The 17,669-nt window shown below is 39.1% G+C and overlaps 1 protein-coding gene across 7 annotated transcripts in view; it reads left to right on the top strand.

Annotated features, from left to right (window-relative positions):
• Positions 1–17,669, top strand: part of CFI (complement factor I) — a 37,918-nt gene that overhangs the window by 10,652 nt on the left and 9,597 nt on the right. Inside the window, exons 2-10 of one of the 7 annotated variants that reach the window (XM_067735333.1) lie at positions 2,276–2,555; positions 4,393–4,546; positions 7,388–7,554; positions 8,653–8,766; positions 8,911–9,021; positions 12,539–12,562; positions 12,731–12,751; positions 15,592–15,627; positions 17,467–17,570. In XM_067735333.1, coding sequence (XP_067591434.1) covers positions 2,276–2,555; positions 4,393–4,546; positions 7,388–7,554; positions 8,653–8,766; positions 8,911–9,021; positions 12,539–12,562; positions 12,731–12,751; positions 15,592–15,627; positions 17,467–17,570 — 1,011 coding nt within the window. Of the gene's footprint in view, positions 1–2,275; positions 2,556–4,392; positions 4,547–6,609; positions 6,887–7,387; positions 7,555–8,652; positions 8,767–8,910; positions 9,022–12,538; positions 12,563–12,730; positions 12,752–15,591; positions 15,628–17,466; positions 17,571–17,669 lie in introns of those variants that run through there. The other 6 variants (XM_067735334.1, XM_067735338.1, XM_067735339.1 and 3 more) reach the window with 6 other exon arrangements.

The following is a 17,669-nucleotide window of genomic DNA, read 5'->3' on the forward strand; positions in this document are numbered from 1 at the left end:
TTGTCTTCATCATAGCCCTTAAAGATCGTTCAATTTGCTTCTGTCCCAGCTTGCTGTTAACTGCAGCTGGAGGGCACTGAGCAAGGTCGGGGCGGGGGTGGGGGGAGGGTGTTATGGCTGGAGGCTGGGGAGACTGGACCAAAGGATGCCCATCCTCCAAAGGGGGGTGTCTAGGGGACAGAGAGAGAGCCTTGACTTTCCACAACTGGCTTTTGACCCAGTTGACCTATTCCCAGCCTTCATTGTATTTCCTCTGGATTCCTGCAGGTCTAATTGGCCTCCTGCCTGTTTGTCTGATCTGATCTCCAGAAAGATCTTCCTCAAATGCAAATTTGCTCCACTGTCTAGTCTCTCAGTGGCTCCCTGTTCTTGCTGTTCTTGTTCTCACAGTCCTGCCCGGAGCACCTCCCACCACCCTTGCCAGCTGACTCCTCAGTGCTCTCAGTGCTCATCGCAGACATCAGCTCTTCTTGGAGATGTTCTCAAGCCTCCTAGTCAGGCCATGGGACCACTGTCCTAATGGCATCCCCGGCCCACGTCTACCAGGGAAACTGTCAGTCAGGCTTGCCTGTCTCTCTTCTGGTTGGTGTACTCCTTAGGCAGGGATTTTTATCCCTCTGACCCTAGCCTCAGGCTGTTCCCTGGCACAGAGTGGTGCTTACTAAATCATTTAGTGAATTAATTGATGAATGAGAGAATCGTCTGTTTTCCAAGCTTCAGACACACATTTCCCTTTTCTACAAAATATCTCCAAATGCACATCCTTCAGGCATATCAGAATCAACAGGTCCCAAGCCAAACTCATAATTCTCTACCTTAACATAATATCTATATCGATTAATGGCATTATACATCCTTACTAACACTCAGCCTCAAAATCTAGTTCTACTGTCAACCCCTACATGCATTAAATTGTCCAGTCCTCTTGCTTTTGCTTGTTCAAGTGTCTTTCCAAATCATTTTCTTGCTCCACTCCTGCTTCCTCTTCCTCCCCAGTTTCCTAACCAATGACTATCCCAGTTGAAGCACACAAGCCCATCACTTGGGACTGCTCACAATTCCCTAAATACATTGTGCGCCATTCCTCCTGTGTTTTGCTAGCACCTACCCTCTGCTAACACCTGACCTTCCTTACCTTGCTCAGATGCCCCATGAGGCTGTTTAAAATGCCCCTGGGGGGAATTCCCTGGCGGTCCAGTGGTTAAGACTCTGTGCTTCCCCTGCAGGGAGCACGGGTTCAATCCCTAGTTGGGATACCCGATCCTGCATGCCACAGGGGGCAGCCAAAAAAAAAAATGCCCCCGGAAATACTTGTTCTCTCACACTCTGGATCTCCAAGAATACTGTATCTTATTTGTATGACTGTTATATCACTTACCCCAGTTATTATGCATGTTTCTATCTTATTGTCTAGATATCAAGCCCTTGGAAGACAGAGTCCATGTCACGTTCATCTTAGCAGGATTTTGCACAAAATAGGAGTTTAGCAAATGGTTTTGCATTTATTAATAGAATTAATCAATTTCATTCCTCAATTCATTCCATGAGACTATAATTACCGCCAAATTTTCTACTCCTTAACATAACTGTCGAGATTCATTGATTTCTTCAAAGGCAGAATTTTATGTTGGCTTTTGAATAATAACAGCTCCCACTGATTTCATGCCTAGTACCTGCCAACCATTAGACACATTTTATTTCTAATGCTTACAATAACCTTGCAAAATAGAAGGGAACATTTTACAGATGAGGAAACATGTTTCATGAGGGTAAGTAACTTGCTCAAGGCCATATAAGTGCCCAAGTTGAGACTAGAAGCCAGGGTTGTTTGATTCTAAAAACCACCAGACCACATTACCCTCATCTATACTGTGGGGTACATGAGTCTGTTTTGTTCCTTTCCTTCATGTATTCATCTTTTCTTTTTTAATGTGCCATAATATACCTAAATAATGTCCTGATAACATATGTTTAGACTATTTTTCTATTTTTAATAAATTCCAGGAAGGGGAAGCTTTTGGTACACAGCATCTGAAGAAGGTTATATCAACATTTATTTCCATGATTTGAGTTTAGAAATTATCTGTCATGCTTCCCTTACCAGCACAGAGAATTATCACTGATGAAACATGTCTTATACTCTATGCATTTCTTTGGGACGGTGATACTGATGACTCTGAATACCCATGTATCACTGGTCATTTGTAGCTCATGTATTCATCTTGAAAAAGATTTTAGTTTGTTGCTAAGCTAATGTTTATTTTGTGCTTTATAGTCCACTTCAACATCAGACACATCTCAAGAGGATCTCGTGGAGAAAAAGTGCTTAACTGAAAAACACACATGTCTCTCCTGCAATAAAGTCTTCTGCCAACCATGGCAGAAATGCATCGACGGGACCTGTGTTTGTAAACTTCCTTATCAGTGCCCAAAGAATGGTACCAGGGTGTGTTCAGTTAATGGGAAAAGCTACCCAACTTACTGTCAGCAAAAGAGTTTTGAATGTCTTCGTCCAGAGGCAAAGTTTTTAAAAACAGGAACATGCACAGGTGAAGGTAGGAAAAGCCTAGTTTATTTTGTAAGAAGAAAATTGTCTACTATATTTTCTATTAGAAAATACTTTTCCTATGAAATGTTATGATAACAATTCAAAATTCTTCTCTAGACCCTCACTAGTAACTGGGGTGATAACTAAAGAAATTAGCGGATCATCAGAATCTAGCCAGCCCTTGAGTCTAGAGCATGAGGCCCTGAGGCTGGTCCTTCCCCTCAGTGCCTATGCCACTCTCTGCTGCCCAGCCCTTCAAAATTATCCCCACTCTCACTTCTGCTTGGCTAAAGGGATTATTCCCAGAGCTGTTGAGTTGGTTCAGAACCCAGTGAAAAGGGCTTTGCGGGAGACTGGTACTCATATGGAACCCCTTTGAACCCCAGCCCCAATAATTTCTTCCAGCATCCATCCCACCAGTCCCTACCCCTTTCCCTAGCCCCAACCCATCAGCCCTGATCCAAGGTTTAGCTCAGGCCATTGCTGGCCTAGGATATACTCCAACCTAGCAAACTTGGCACATCAGATCAGAGAGCTTGTCAAGACTTCATCCAGGTGCCTAATGTAGTGAGGAGGTCTGGGACCCTAATATGTAGACTAGCAGAGTGCTTACGATTTAAGGGTCTCACTGTCAGTCAGATTTGGTTCTAAGCCCCTCCAAGCCCCACCTCAATTACTGCAAACTCTGTGGCCTCTCTGGAATGCAGTTTTCACATCTGTAAAATGTGAGTAACAGTAGTTCCTAACTCATAAGACTCTTGTGAAAATTAAATAACATGACGTATGTAAAGCCCTGTGACTAGTACACAGAGGGCGCTCATGAAATCTTAGCTATGACAGCAGACCTTAAGCTCGTTGTCTTCTGATATGCATTATCACAGACATTTCATGAATTTACAGAAGAATGCTTAAAACGTTCTTTTTAAAGTTACCATGTTGTGTGCCAGCACACAGTAGCCCAAATATTTTTGTATTGCTGAGTTAAGATGTTAAGGTACTGTGGAAGAGGAAGAAGAAAGTTCCGTGATTGAGTCCATCTCTCTTCCTTGTTAGAGAGGACGAAAGCAACTGTGGAGATTATTTTGTGAGGGTCAGACTTCTGTTCTCTTGAGGCATGAAATGTCTTAAATATATGAGAATACATAAACCTTTCTTACATTTTCATTATTTGCTTGGCTAACTTTTAAGAGCACGGATTTTGGAGTCAGATCAATATAGCAGGTTCAGATTCCTGGCTTCAGTCCTTGAGCAAGTAACTTAATCTCATGTATAAAAATGGATAAATTTAGATTCCTCACGTGTAAAAATAGGGATAAATATCACCCTAATCTTCATAGGGTTGATATGAGGATTTTATAGTACTTTTTTTTACAACTGGGTAGCACAGCCACTGACACATAATAAGCCCTCATAAAATGATTGCTTACCATTTGTTAAAATCTTCGTGGTGGGTCTTCCCTGGTGGCGTAGTGGTTAAGAATCCGCCTGCTAATGCAGGGGACACGGGTTCAACCCCTGGTCCGGGAAGATCCCACATGCTGCGGAGCAACTAAGCCCGTGAGCCACAACTACTGAAGCCCGTGCACCTAGAGCCCGTGCTTTGCAACAAGAGAAGCCACCGCAATGAGAAGCCTGCGCACCGCAACGAAGAGTAGCCCCCGCTCACCACAACTAGAGAAAGCCCGTGCCCAGCGACGAAGACCCAACGCAGCCAAAACAAGAAAAAAATCTTCATGGTGTTCAAAGTTAATTAGAAATTATGTATTTTATTACTTTAGAGACTTAATCAAGAGGAGGAAGAGTGCCTGAATATTGCTCATTCTTTTTTTTTTTTTTAATTTTAGAAGAATTTAGTGTTTCTTTGGAGAATGAAAAAGGACATTCAGAAGGAATTGTTGAAGTAAAACTTGTAGACCAAGATCAAAAAATGTTTGTGTGTGGAAAAAGCTGGAGCATTACACAGGCCAACGTGGCCTGCCTTGACCTTGGATTTCCACTGTGAGTGCTTCGTGTCACTGAATTTCCCCAGGGCTGATTTGATTACTCCAACTTTTTTAAAATTTTTGATTACCCTATCTTTCTGTGCCTCAACTTCCTCAACTGTAACCTGAGCATATTAACTGCCTGTCATGAGGATGAAGTTTGTTTATGCTCAGCTAGCACTTAGAACACTGCTGAGCACCCAAAGTTTGCTCAGGTATCTGGATGCAATCCTTTGCCCATCTGTAGACTTGCAAATACATTCATCATCATCTCTATTCACCTATGATTACGTCCACTCCTTCATACCTAATGTTGTTTATATATGCCTTCTCTCTTTTTTTTCTCAACCTTGCAGAGATGTGTCTATTTGATTAGTGTTTTTGATTTTTGTATTTGTAAATTTTCTTTTGTTTCTTTATTTTCATTAACTTTTATCTTTGGCTCTCTCTCTTCTTTTCCCTATTGTATTTTTTCCAATTCTTTTAGTTTTTCTTATTTTCTAATGTAAGCATTTAAGGTACAAATTTCCCTCTAGGTAATGCTTCATCTGCATGCCATAACCCTCTGTAAGTGGATATTTTATTTATTGTTCAGTTCAAAATATTTTCTCATTTTCAATATAATTTCTTCTTTGACTCATACATAATTTAGAAGTTTCTTTTTTTACATTCCTAATGAGTATATTAGTTCGCTTTTGGTTAACTTTTTTATATAGATTTACTATTTAAGTTTATTGTGGAGAGAGAATGTCTCCATATGATGACAATTGTTTAAATATTTTTTTGAGACTTGCTTTGTACTGAGTATATTTTAAATGCTTCATGTGCAGGGTTCTGCATAGATGTGTTATCCATTAGAAACCTTGTTGATTGCTTTATTCAAATATTTTCCCATTTATTTACTTACAAGTTTTCTATGCTTTTATCTTTTAAGCTTTCCTATGCTTTATCTTTTATCTTTTATCTTTTAAGTGTGTCCCTTATAAACAACACATATCTAGATTTTAAAAAAAAATACAATATGACAATAACTGTCTGAAGAGTTTAGTCCATTTACATTATTGTGATTATTTACACTGTTGAATTTATTTTTCCTGTCTTGTTTTGGGCTTATTAGTTACCCTGCTTTTTCTGTCCTCTTGTTTCTTCCTTTTTAAATTTCTATTAGGTTAATAAAGCTGTTGTTGTTGTTTCTTAATCTTCTCCTTTTTCTTCCTCTAATTTGTTTGAAAATTATATACATCCTATTTCTATTCCTTTAGCGGTTATCTTTACATTTATACTATGAACCCTTAACTTAGAAAGTCCTTGGCCTCGTCAGGAATAATATCAATACAAAGAATGGCATTACCGTGTCAAGTTTCCAGTATTTTGTTCAACCTTATTTTTATATATTCCTGAAGTTAATTGCTATCATTATATAATAAGCAATTATCATTACTTTTGTTCAGTCAGTGCTTACTCAGATGTACTTCATATTTACCAACTTCCTGGTTTGTTGTTACTTCTTTCATCTCACTTCTTCGTTCTGGCTTCAATTTTCTTCTTCCTAAACCACATCTGCTAGTAGTTCATTAGTGAGAGTCTCTTATGATTAATTGAGCCATAGAGTATTTCTTATTTTCGACAGTTTGTGACCTACAACCTGTGATTCAACCTAATGGCAAACTCTCTCACTCTTTGATCTCCCAATTTTTGTTCTTATATTTTGTATAAGCTCATGAACAGACTTCTCTGATTTTAGCCAGTGGGTATTTCCGTTAATTCCTTAAGAGTTCATTGAGAACATTTATCTAGTCCTTTTAGATATTTATAGGTTGAGAGGTTTTACAGATTATTCACGTGTCAGATTGCCCCAAATGGCTCCCATCTGTTCTCATATTTCGATGTGGTTTGGCACAGTTTCATGACCACTATATCTTCATTATGGATCTGAACTTCTTTGTTCCATTTAATTGCTCTCTTTTTCCCTTTCATTGTAATTTATCTGATATTTATATTGCCATTACTGCTTAATTTTTGTTTACATTTGCCTGATGCATCTTTGCTCAACCTTTTATTTTTAACCCATTTTCCCCATTAACTTCTAGAGAAAAGCAGGGAGCAATTGAATATTCTGGAAGAATAGCTCACTGTAACTCATCATCTCTAGGATATCGGGTCACTGAGGTAGCCTCTTAGCTACACAAATTCTGAACAAACTGAGAAGTCCAAGCAATGGCACATAGATGTCAAAATATCACTTAATACTGTCAAGACTGAATTGAGGATGTAGCTTAGCGTAAAAGCAAAATGGACCTGCTAGAATCAAACTAACTGAACCTCCCTGATCCCAGGCAACAATGGGGCCAACCAGGTAAGACTTACAGCATTCGGCAGGTGAAGAGGACCCAAAAGGAAAAAATGGAAGAGCTGGGCTGACCTTTCCTGGTTTACATTTCCAAAATTCCCTGATAAAATTAATCCACTCCCTTCCTGGAGAGAACAGGAGTTAAGCCGTAGAGAGAGGCCAAGAATGACACATCTCAGGTTGGAAAGAAATCAGCAGTGTGGACGAAGAGGCATTCCTCCTTAACAAGAAACAGAGGAGAGGAAACCAATATTTGTGGGTGCTTGCCATGTTTTGAACTTTGGCCAGTCAGTTTAAACTGATTGTTAATCTTTGCAAAACTCAATGAGGTAGTTATATTCCCTGTTACAGATGAAGATATTGAAGCTCAGAGAATTTAAGCATATTGCCCAATCTACCACCCTTATGTAGAAAATAAGAGGAAATAGTCCTTTACCTCCTACAGTAAAGTTATAAATACAAAGTACTAATTATTCTACCTTACTGTTTCATTTATTTGATTTGCAGAGGTGCTCTTGATACTCAAAGCAGAGATCGTCATATAAATTCCACTGAATGTCTACACGTGCATTGTCGAGGATTTGAGACCACTTTGGCTGAATGTACTTTTACTAAGGGACTAACTAGCAGTTCCGAGGGTTTGGCTGGTGTGGTGTGTTACACAGGGAGTGAAGGTTAGTGGAGAACTGGCCTGATATTTTCCCTTCCTTCAAAGGTGTTTATTTCACGTCAAGTCTGTAGTAAACAAACAAATGACAGATACCCTCTTGCCAGGGAAACACAATGGCAAAATCATATTTTGGGTTTTAGAGCCGAAATGGGTGCTTTTCCCCTATTATACCTTTTTTGCCATTCAAATATTACTTCTATCCAGGTTCCTATATGGGAAGTAAAGTTGCTTGACTCCCCTTTGATTCCTTGAATATATGGATTAAAGTTGATGCAGCAAACACAAGTTAATAAAACATTAGAAGAAACTCAGCATCTCCCTCGAGAGGTCCGGCCGATTACACATGCCTTTAAAATGGTTAAGTGACCACATCTGTGCCTCAGGCAATCATTGCCACTTTTCTCCTTCATGCTGACCTTGGAATATTTTTGCCATATATACAGTATTAAAGACCAAAGCCTTTTTTGGTGCTAAAAAATAAGTACCATCAAAATGTAAACAGCACTGCCAAGTAAGCCTCAGGATGGGGGTGGGGGATAAAGCAGTAGCGTGAAAGGAGTGGATGAGCACCAGAGTTCGCCAGTGTCAGCAAGGGCTCCTGATTCCCGAAACCCCTGCCCCATCTCGGCGAGCAGAGACCTCCACAATGAATGCTGGTTTTCAGAGATTATAAAAGGGCATCCACAAGCCAGCTTTGGCGTTTAGTTTCCTTATTTTTTTTTTTTTTTTTTTTTTTGCTGTACGCGGGCCTCTCACTGCTGTGACCTCTCCCGTTGCAGAGCACAGGCTCCGGACGTGCAGGCTCAGCGGCCATGGCTCACGGGCCCAGCCGCTCCGTGGCATGTGGGATCTTCCCAGACCGGGGCACGAACCCGCGTCCCCTGCATCGGCAGGTGGACTCTCAACCACTAGCGCCACCAGTGAAGCCCCTAGTTTCCTTATTAATCATATATACTATGTCAATACTACCACCCATACATTTTATATCATTTTTTATTTGTGCCTGGTTTTATCTTCAGGTCCCCATTAATCCAAACATGTGATAAAGATGTCACCCACAACTCCACAGATAAATTTCACAAAGATAATTCCTACTTTACAGTTTCTCCAACAAACGACTCCTTTCAGTGTGTGAATGGGAAACACATTCCTCAGAAGAAGGCCTGTGATGGTGTCAATGATTGTGGAGACCAGAGTGATGAGTTGTGCTGTAAAGGTAGAAATGAATCTAGCCTTTAAACTCTCAAAAGCATTCTTCTGACTAAGAAAGTAGAAGCAACTTTACCATTGAATTAAGATTCCATCTCATTCCATTTTAAGAATGAAAAAACACACCCCTCTTGTATTTATGTTTGCACAGAGTGCCGAGGTGAAAGTTTTTTCTGTAAATCGGGTGTTTGTATTCCAAAGCAGTATAAGTGCAATGGTGAGGTGGACTGCATTACTGGAGAAGATGAAATTGGTTGTGAAGGTAATTTAAAGTTTCATGGTTACTTTTTTTCATTATTTGACCCAGGGGTTTTAGCAGGCTTTGTAATTATTGCCTAGAGCCAATTCATCAATAGCGACTATAAAATGGCTATTTCATTTTTTAAAATTTTTATTGAAGTATAGTTAATTTACAATGCTGTGTTAGTTTCAGGTGTACAGCACAGTGACATATATATATATATATATATATTCTTTTTCAGATTCTTTTCCCTTATAGGTTATTACAAAATATTGAGTAGAGTTCCCTGTGCTATACAGTAGGTCCTTGTTGGTTATCCATTTTATATATAGTAGTGTGTACATGTTAACTCCTAATTTATCTCTCCCCCCTTCTCTTTAAAAATGGCAATTTCTAACTCAACATTCCTTCTGCATTTATTAACTGGAATTGTATAGAGAAGAACTATTTTGTTTTCACGAAATTCAGTTCATCGTAGAAAGGCAGAATGATATAATTCTTTCCCTTTACTTACCAAGTTTCAAAGCAGTGAGTAGGCGCTCTTTGCTTTTTGGTGCTCATTGGAAAACCTCCAAAGGTGGAAAATATTTACTAGGTACCTACCGTGTCCCACACAGACTGACTTCCTGCTCCCATTGATGCTTTCTGGAGGAAACATCTCCCTAAGTTAATATATTCATTCATCTACTCAACGGATATTTATTAAGTTCTTACTATGTGTGCCAGGTCCTGTTCCAGATGCTGGGGTTACAATAGTGAATAATATTTCAAAATCCCTGCCCCTCATGGATCTTATATTCTAGTGGAGGAAGAGAAACAATAGAGAAATAAGTAAAAATATCTAGTAAAATAATAAGTACTAAGAAAAAAAATAAAGCAAGCAAGGAAGATGTCAAATGTCCCGGGGAGGGGGGTAGCAGTAAGTTCTGAAATTTTAGGTAAGGCAGCTTGGGAAGGCTCACTCACTATTACTTTTAGGCAAAGCGCCGAAGGAAAAGATGGAGCCAGCCATGCAGACGTCTGCGGAAGAGTATTCTAGGCAGAGGCAACAACCAGTGCAGTGTTCCTAAGACAGGACCATTCCAGTATGTTTGAGAGCCAATCAGCAAGGAGGCTAGTGCGGCGGGTATTCCAGGTGGGGTTAGTGGGTTAGAAGACAAGCAGTGGGAGAGGTTGGAGCGGTGCTTGGGTGGAAGATCAGGGCAGATCCAGTGAGGCCTGTTACTGAGTGAAATTGGGTCTCTAAGCAGAGGAACGGCATGATCTGACTTACATTTTAAATCACGATTACCCTGGCTGCTGGGTGGGGAATAGGCTGTATGAGGGCGAGGGGCGAAGCGGGGCAACCAGGGAGGAAGCTACTGCAATAATCCAGGGAAGAGATGATAGTGACTAGGATAAGTTGGTAGGAATGGAAATGATGAGAAGCAGTCAGATTCTGGATATGTTTTGAAACTAGAGCCAAAAAGATTTGCTGATAGATTGGATGGGGGTGTGAGAACAAATGAGCAGTCAAGGGCGGCTCCAGGGGCTTTGGCCTGAGAATGGAAAGGATGGAGCTGCTTCTTCAAAGATGGGATGGGAAGGCTGCAGGAGGAGTGTGGGTCCTTGAATCCACCTCACTTACGGAACGAATCCAGGGGTGCGCTGGTAAATGTTTAACAGTTGGGTTTGAAGAGGGATGGGGACTCCCTGATTTGTAGCTTTTGCTAACTTCTGGGCTGTAAATTACTCCCACCGTGGGTGATTTCAAGCCATTGACATGATGTCACAGAACACAAACCGGGAAGGGACACAACAGCCTCCTGTGTAGTGGTAAAGTCCGTGTCAGGACACCACTGAATTACCGTTAATGGTTTATTGTAGGTTTTTGTACTCGTCTTACCTTTCCTTCTCAACAGCAAACACCTTTAAAACAGGATCAAATTATTTTTATGTTCCAAATGTCCCAGGTAAAGTGCCTTCCATATAAGCATTAAATAAATGTTGAAGATATGTATGGATAAGTTAATTGACATTAATTATGTATAATTGCTTGGTATGCCAAGTATTTGACTTTAATGAAATTTTGTTTAATTTTCCATTGATATCAGTTCTTAAAAGACACACTTTTTAGGATTTCAAATCACGTTAATTTATTTGAAGAGTATAAAGCAGTTGAGCAAAATACTTTAATTTGGTTAAATGTAGTGAAATTCTTAGTGAAGAGAGGAAAGAAAGAAATTTCAAAAAATTTTCCAAGGAGGAAGACAGTGCCCTGACTTTTGCCAGTGCAGCTTGATAGCTTCCCTCACCCTCAGTTTTACTGAGATATAATTGACATACAACACTGTAGAAGTTTAAGGTGTACAGCATGAGCTTGACTCATATACTGCAAAATTATTACCAAAATAAGTTTAGTTGATATCCATCACCTCATATAGTTACAATTCTTTTTCCTTGTGATGAGAACTTTCAGGATTTACTCAAAGCAACTTTCAAGTATACCATACAGCAGTGTTAACTATCGTCGCCATGCTGGTGACGTCACTAGCCCCAGTGCTTATTTACCTTATAACTGCAAGTTTGTACCTTTTGACCACCTTCACCCAGTTCCCCACCTTCACCCAATCCCCTAGCCCCCAACCCCTGCCTCTGGTAGCCACAAATCTGACCTCTTTTTCTATGAGTTTGGATTTTTTAGATGCCATATATAAGTGAAACCATACAGTATACAGCTTCTCTCTCTGAAGCTCTACAGTTTGATTTCACCACTTCAGTATAATAATATTTTGGGTTTCCTCTCTACCTCCTCCTCTTCTTCCCATCTCCCTCCCTCTTCTCCTCCTCAGAATTTGTTAGTTTATCAGAAAAAAAAAAAAAAGAATCCTACTGCAAGGGAATAACTACAACATAAAGCTTACTTTTAGTAGTAATTTCTTGAATCCGTATCAAAAATACATTTTGTCCACTGTCATTGTTACTTCAGTTTATCCATCTTTAGAGTGAGCTGTGCTTTGTATTTCAATAATGATTCTAATTTTTCCCTCTCTGAGAAAGGGCAAGTGAGAGCAGAGATGTGAAATAAATATATTAATATATTCATTGATCTCTCCTTTCAGGGAACAGATCAGAATCACTAAAGCAAGGGAGGTTTGGAATATACCTTAATTTCATTTATCCTTTATAAACCCACTTTTTATTAATATAAGCTAAAAAGAGTAAATAAATTTTGTTTAACTATATAATAAGTCTGCTGTTGGGTATGTATTCAAATATATCTAAAATACGAATCTTTTTTTAAAACTGAAGTTAAAATGATTTCCTTGCTGTGGTGAAACTGGTGTGTGTTTAAATGTAAGATGAAACATGTGTTAAGCAGTATTAAAAATCAGAGTATTTGGTTGTGCCCACAAAAAATGGCATAATGTGGTTCCCTTTTATCTTTTTGTAAATATTAAAATTGTTATACTATTACTGAAATATTAATGATTAGTGTATATTTAATTCAAGTGAAAATGATCTCTTTGCTACAGTGAGTTTTTTGTTTTGTTTTTAGGAACTGGACATCCTGAAATTAAAGGTAAATCTATTTTTACAATAGATTTAAATAAATAAATAAATTTTGTAAATTTATATTACAAAATTGAGAAGAAGAATAAGGTGTTCTAGCTTGAAATGGTATGCATTTTTTTCCAAATAAAAATTATCCTTTGCTGTGGTAATTTTTTTGTTTTTGTTCTTTTTTCAGGCGATTTACATATGGCTCAAGGTAAAAAATTTATTAAATTTTCGGGATATTGCAGAATTGAAACAAAATACAAGCAAGCACTGCTGTTATCTTATATTTTAAGGTAACTATTAACTGAGGATGACATAACCGGTTTTAACATTTGTTTAGGCACAATGGCCTTCCCCACCCCCCAACCCCGCAGTGTGGTAAACTTTCATTCCCACACTCCCCGTTCACAGCCTGCTAGCCAAAAACCACCCAAGGCGCATTCCCTGCACATTTCACCTCTGCCAAATACCCTTCTCTTCCTTTGCTTTTTCCCCAAAACCAAGGCAGCTCCTGAAGAAATTGTCACCAGAGGAAAGATAACATCTTTTTATGACAGGTATTTCCTTATTTACTTTTGTAACAGATATCCCGAAATCTTCCAGCTCTTTAGGGTCATCCCTTTCTTCATTATTCATATAAAATGACTACTAAAAGTTTATCGTCCTCCTTAGGGTTCCTGAGTGACTTTTATATGCTCAAGATCAGCCCTGTTCTAAATGGCAATTTCAACTATTTCTTTGTATTCCCTCCCTCTTGTCATTTTGCCCTCCAAGGCTGCTGTCCTTTTTGTTTTGTTTTGTTTTTGTTTGTTTGTTTCCTCTTCTTTATTCCTTTTCCCCTTCCCTCCTTCTTGTCCTTCCTTCCTTCCTAGTTTCAGACCTCAGGGGCAAAGAGATGACTTAATTATATTCCTTAGCTCATTGCACATGATCATCTCTGTCTTTTTGTTTGTATACATTCTTATCCAGTGTGTACTGCTACCTTGTGAGCATACATCTGTAATTCACATAGTAGTGTGTTCTAGATCTTATATTTCCTTTTTATCTTTTCACAAAGCATTACGTTTTTAAGATCTGTCCATGTTGCGATGTTTCCATCTAATCTGTTGCTTCTAACTGCCACATGATAAAACACTGTGGTGTTCATCTTTCACAAGTGACTCCCTACCTTCTCAGTAGTGGACTTTCAGCCCGCACTCACAGTGCAGTGAATATCCTCTCCTTAAGGATGTGTGGGAGGATTTCTTGGAGACATCTAGCTGGGCCAAGAATTGTTGGGTCTTGGGGTATGCCTCTACTTAATCTGACAACCTAGGGCCTGCTCCTTCTCTGGCAGAGTGGTCCTCACCTCCACCGACAACACCCAAGGGCTTGCCTCAAACCCACTAACATTTAGTACCATACAGCTTTCTAATTTTGCTAGTCTCATACTCTCCAGTGATATGGCATTGTTTATTAATTTGAATTTTTGTCGTAACCAATGATTTGGGGTTTCTCTTCATATGCATACTAGCTTTTTGAGTTTCCTCTTCCTTTCCTTTCTTCTGTCCTTTCTCCAGTTCACATCGTTGGCCTCATTTCATATTGGGACTGCAGTCTTCTTTCTTGTTGCATTCTAGATATTAATCCATTTTCAGTTTTAGACATGCAAATACCTTCTTCCATTCTGTCACCCATCTATTAACTTTAGCCAAGATTAAAGATTAAATTTAATCTTTAAATGTTTAAATCTTTATTTAATCAAAGTCATTGATTGTTTTTCTTACGGTCTGTGCTTTTGGAGTTTTATGCTGCTCTTCTAATATCCAGTATATCTCAGCTACACTGGACTTTCCCCATCTTCCTTTGTTGAGCATTTAATATGAAGTCTTCTCTTTGGTTCATGTTGTTGCTTTTGTGAAAGCTCTGAGCAGAAAATAACCTAGATGTGTAGCATAACAGATACATGTATGTCTCTCCCCAAAAGAAGTTGGGAAATCCAGTGATAAAACACAGGATTGCTGCAGCAAAGTAACATTGCCCCTCTAGGCTGCACCCTCATCCAAGACAGAACAACACGTTGTGGGAATTCACCTTTGGATCCTCAGGTCAAAGAACTGATGATCCTGTCCATGACTGAAATGTTCTAGGACAGTAGAGTGAAGATGGAATCATCCCATATAACTTCAAGCAAAGGTCTAAGAGAAAAAAAAGAAGAGAGAATGTGTTTCTGTTTTTCTTTTTGTTTAACTTTTGACTTCTGCATCCCAGATGACTAATAATAACTATGCCTAACACTGAAACCAATTAAACATTGCATAACCCCTGTTAAGAGGTGCCTTAATATATACACAAAATGAGAAGACCCTTTTTAATGTCCCCTCAGGACTATTTCGGTCAGTGTCTATAACTGCTCCCTACCTTATATAAAGACCTTGCAGGGCTTCCCTGGTGGCGCAGTGGTTGAGAATCTGCCTGCTAATGCAGGGGACACGGGTTCGAGCCCTGGTCTGGGAAGATCCCACATGCTGCGGAGCAACTGGGCCCGTGAGCCACAACTACTGAGCCTGCGCGTCTGGAGCCTGTGCTCCGCAACAAGAGAGGCCGCGATAGTGAGAGACCCGCGCACCACAATGAAGAGTGGCCCCCGCTCGCCGCAACTAGAGAAAGCCCTCGCACAGAAACGAAGACCCAACACAGCCAAAAATTAATTAATTAATTAATTAATTAAAAAAAAAAAGACCTTGCAAATGCAGAGTTGAAAGAGATGCTTTTCTTCTCTGAACTGGGCACTTCGCCTGCTCTAAATGCAGAACTCTGCAGCACCATGAGTCTCACCATTCACTTGTGCCAACAGACACCTGTAGTTTGTGCCTGAAAATTTTCTTACATCGTTCCTCTTGAGCCTTCACAATTACCTAGCTATAGAAAGGAAATAAGATTTTGTACTGTCCTTTTTAAAGGTAGGACAAGGTTTAGACAGATAATTATTAATGAAGTTTAAATGATTTTAATGATTGAATTCTTACTATAAACACAATATTAAACATTGGAACTTTTGTTTGATTCTAGAAGAAACAGAAATGTTGACTGCTGATATGGATGCCGGTAAGTTAGCATTCTTCTTTTTTACTGGTCCTTCTCTGGTTAAATTTGCATTTTAATGTCATTTGCGTGTGTGTGAGTATGTACACATATATGCAATATAATCGATTCAAGCAACAATTACCTTTGATATCAACTTAAATAGAAAAGAATAACATTACTACTTTCCTTATCATTTTTAAGAAAAACAAGCACAAATGCTTCTTGAGAACTGCTTTTAAAATGGGTTGATTCATATGGCTAGTTTTGAAATGAAAACAATACTCTAGTCCTACAAAAGGTTTTTCTATTTGTTATGAGATTTGTTAGGTCAGTTTTGTCAAGAACAACCAGATTTCAAGTGTGACCCAGGACATACATTTTGAAATAGAAAAATAATAGATGTGAATTGAATGAACCTGCTCTTTTGCAATATTTTAAACCATGATAACAGGAGGTCTGTGAAGATCTGTATGTTGGCCAGTTCTGCACTGAGGGCCAAATTTAATTAAAGTATTAAGTTTCTGGGAAGACAGTAATTGTTAAGAGCTTTTGAGTCAGACTGACTCGTATTAAATCCTGACTCAGTTATCTGTTAGTTGTGTGACCTTAGGTGAGTAACAAGCTCAAATGCAAATTAGGAATGAAGTATCTCCCTATTTTAGGAGGTTTAAAAACTGAAGTTCATGTAAGACTCCCTTCCAATTGCCAGGCCCAAAAACTATCAACAATTTTTTAAAAATCAGGCAATGCGTGAAAGATTTAGATCTCAAAGCTACAGATATTAGTTAGAGGGATTTCCAACAAAGGCCCTTTATTTTCTATTCAAGGTAACATTAATTTTCAGATACTACCCAAGCTGGTTTCATAGTCCTCAAATGATGGGGTCCCTCTTCTTTCAAAGGTCCAAGCAGAAATTTAAAATTTATCATCACACTCTTCCCCCAACATAGTTCTTAGGATGGATGGGACTCCCCCCAAATTCTTTTATCCACATTTGTTCACAACTTCTCTCCCTTGAGGACCTACCTCCTTCTTGTATGTTCAAAGTAATTGAGAATGATATTAATTTTCCTTTCTCATTTGGGATGGCAGAAATTTTTGTGACATGATAAAATAGAGCGAGAGAATAAGAAGAGCATCTTATACTTTTACTTTCTTCCTTTGTCATGAATTCTCTTGCAAATTCATGTCTTAAGCCTTGGTCTACCATGCCTCCCAGTGACAAACGTGCCTTGTCTGAGTGCTCACAGAGGAAGGAAATATCAGCACATGTCAAGTGGCTAAAAACACAACCCCCCTCCCAGCCCATTGATCCTGGATTGTCCAGGGGTTCCTGGCACATTACCTCTCAGGGTTAATATGATGATTAAGTGATATAAACTATATACAAAGTACTTAGCATGGGGCCTGACAGAAAGTACTCAACGTTAACATCATTAATGTTAATATTATTGAAAAGAGTCCCATATAAACAACCTCGAGAAAGTAAAAACTATGAAAGTAAGAAGCTGGAGTTCTGCATGTGACCCCCATCCTGAACTGTCATGGTAGTAATGCCTGGGCATGTGGCTTCTCTTATCTTCCAGAGGCTGGTAAATGTTTAACCCCTCAGGCAGCCTCTTTCTGCCACTAGTCCACCTTGGGCAGAACTTCAGAGAATCAAGCCAATTTTAATATTAAGCCAGAATTTTTAAACAAGGTGACTAGCACAGCTTAGCATCTAAAATAACTTACTAATGAATCTGGCCTGTTTCATATTAGTTGTGACTCTGCTGTTTTTATGGCATAGATAATCAAGAAGTTTGCCCAGAAGGTAATGGTTTCAAAATCGTAATGATGCAATCTCTTCCTTTCTTAAAGAAAGAAAATGGATAAAATCGTTTTTCCCTAAACTGTCCTGTGGAGTTAAAAACAGCACGCACATTCGAAGGAAACGAGTCATAGGAGGAAAGTCAGCAAAAGTGGTAAACCCGCACAAAAAGTTACAATGTCACTTCCCAGGAGCAGCCCAAGTTTGAAAAAATAGAGGTGGGGGTGGAATGTGGTAATTACAAGAGACTGAG

The sequence above is a fragment of the Pseudorca crassidens genome, chromosome 4 (genome assembly GCF_039906515.1).
Source record: "Pseudorca crassidens isolate mPseCra1 chromosome 4, mPseCra1.hap1, whole genome shotgun sequence".
Lineage (NCBI taxonomy): Eukaryota > Metazoa > Chordata > Mammalia > Artiodactyla > Delphinidae > Pseudorca > Pseudorca crassidens.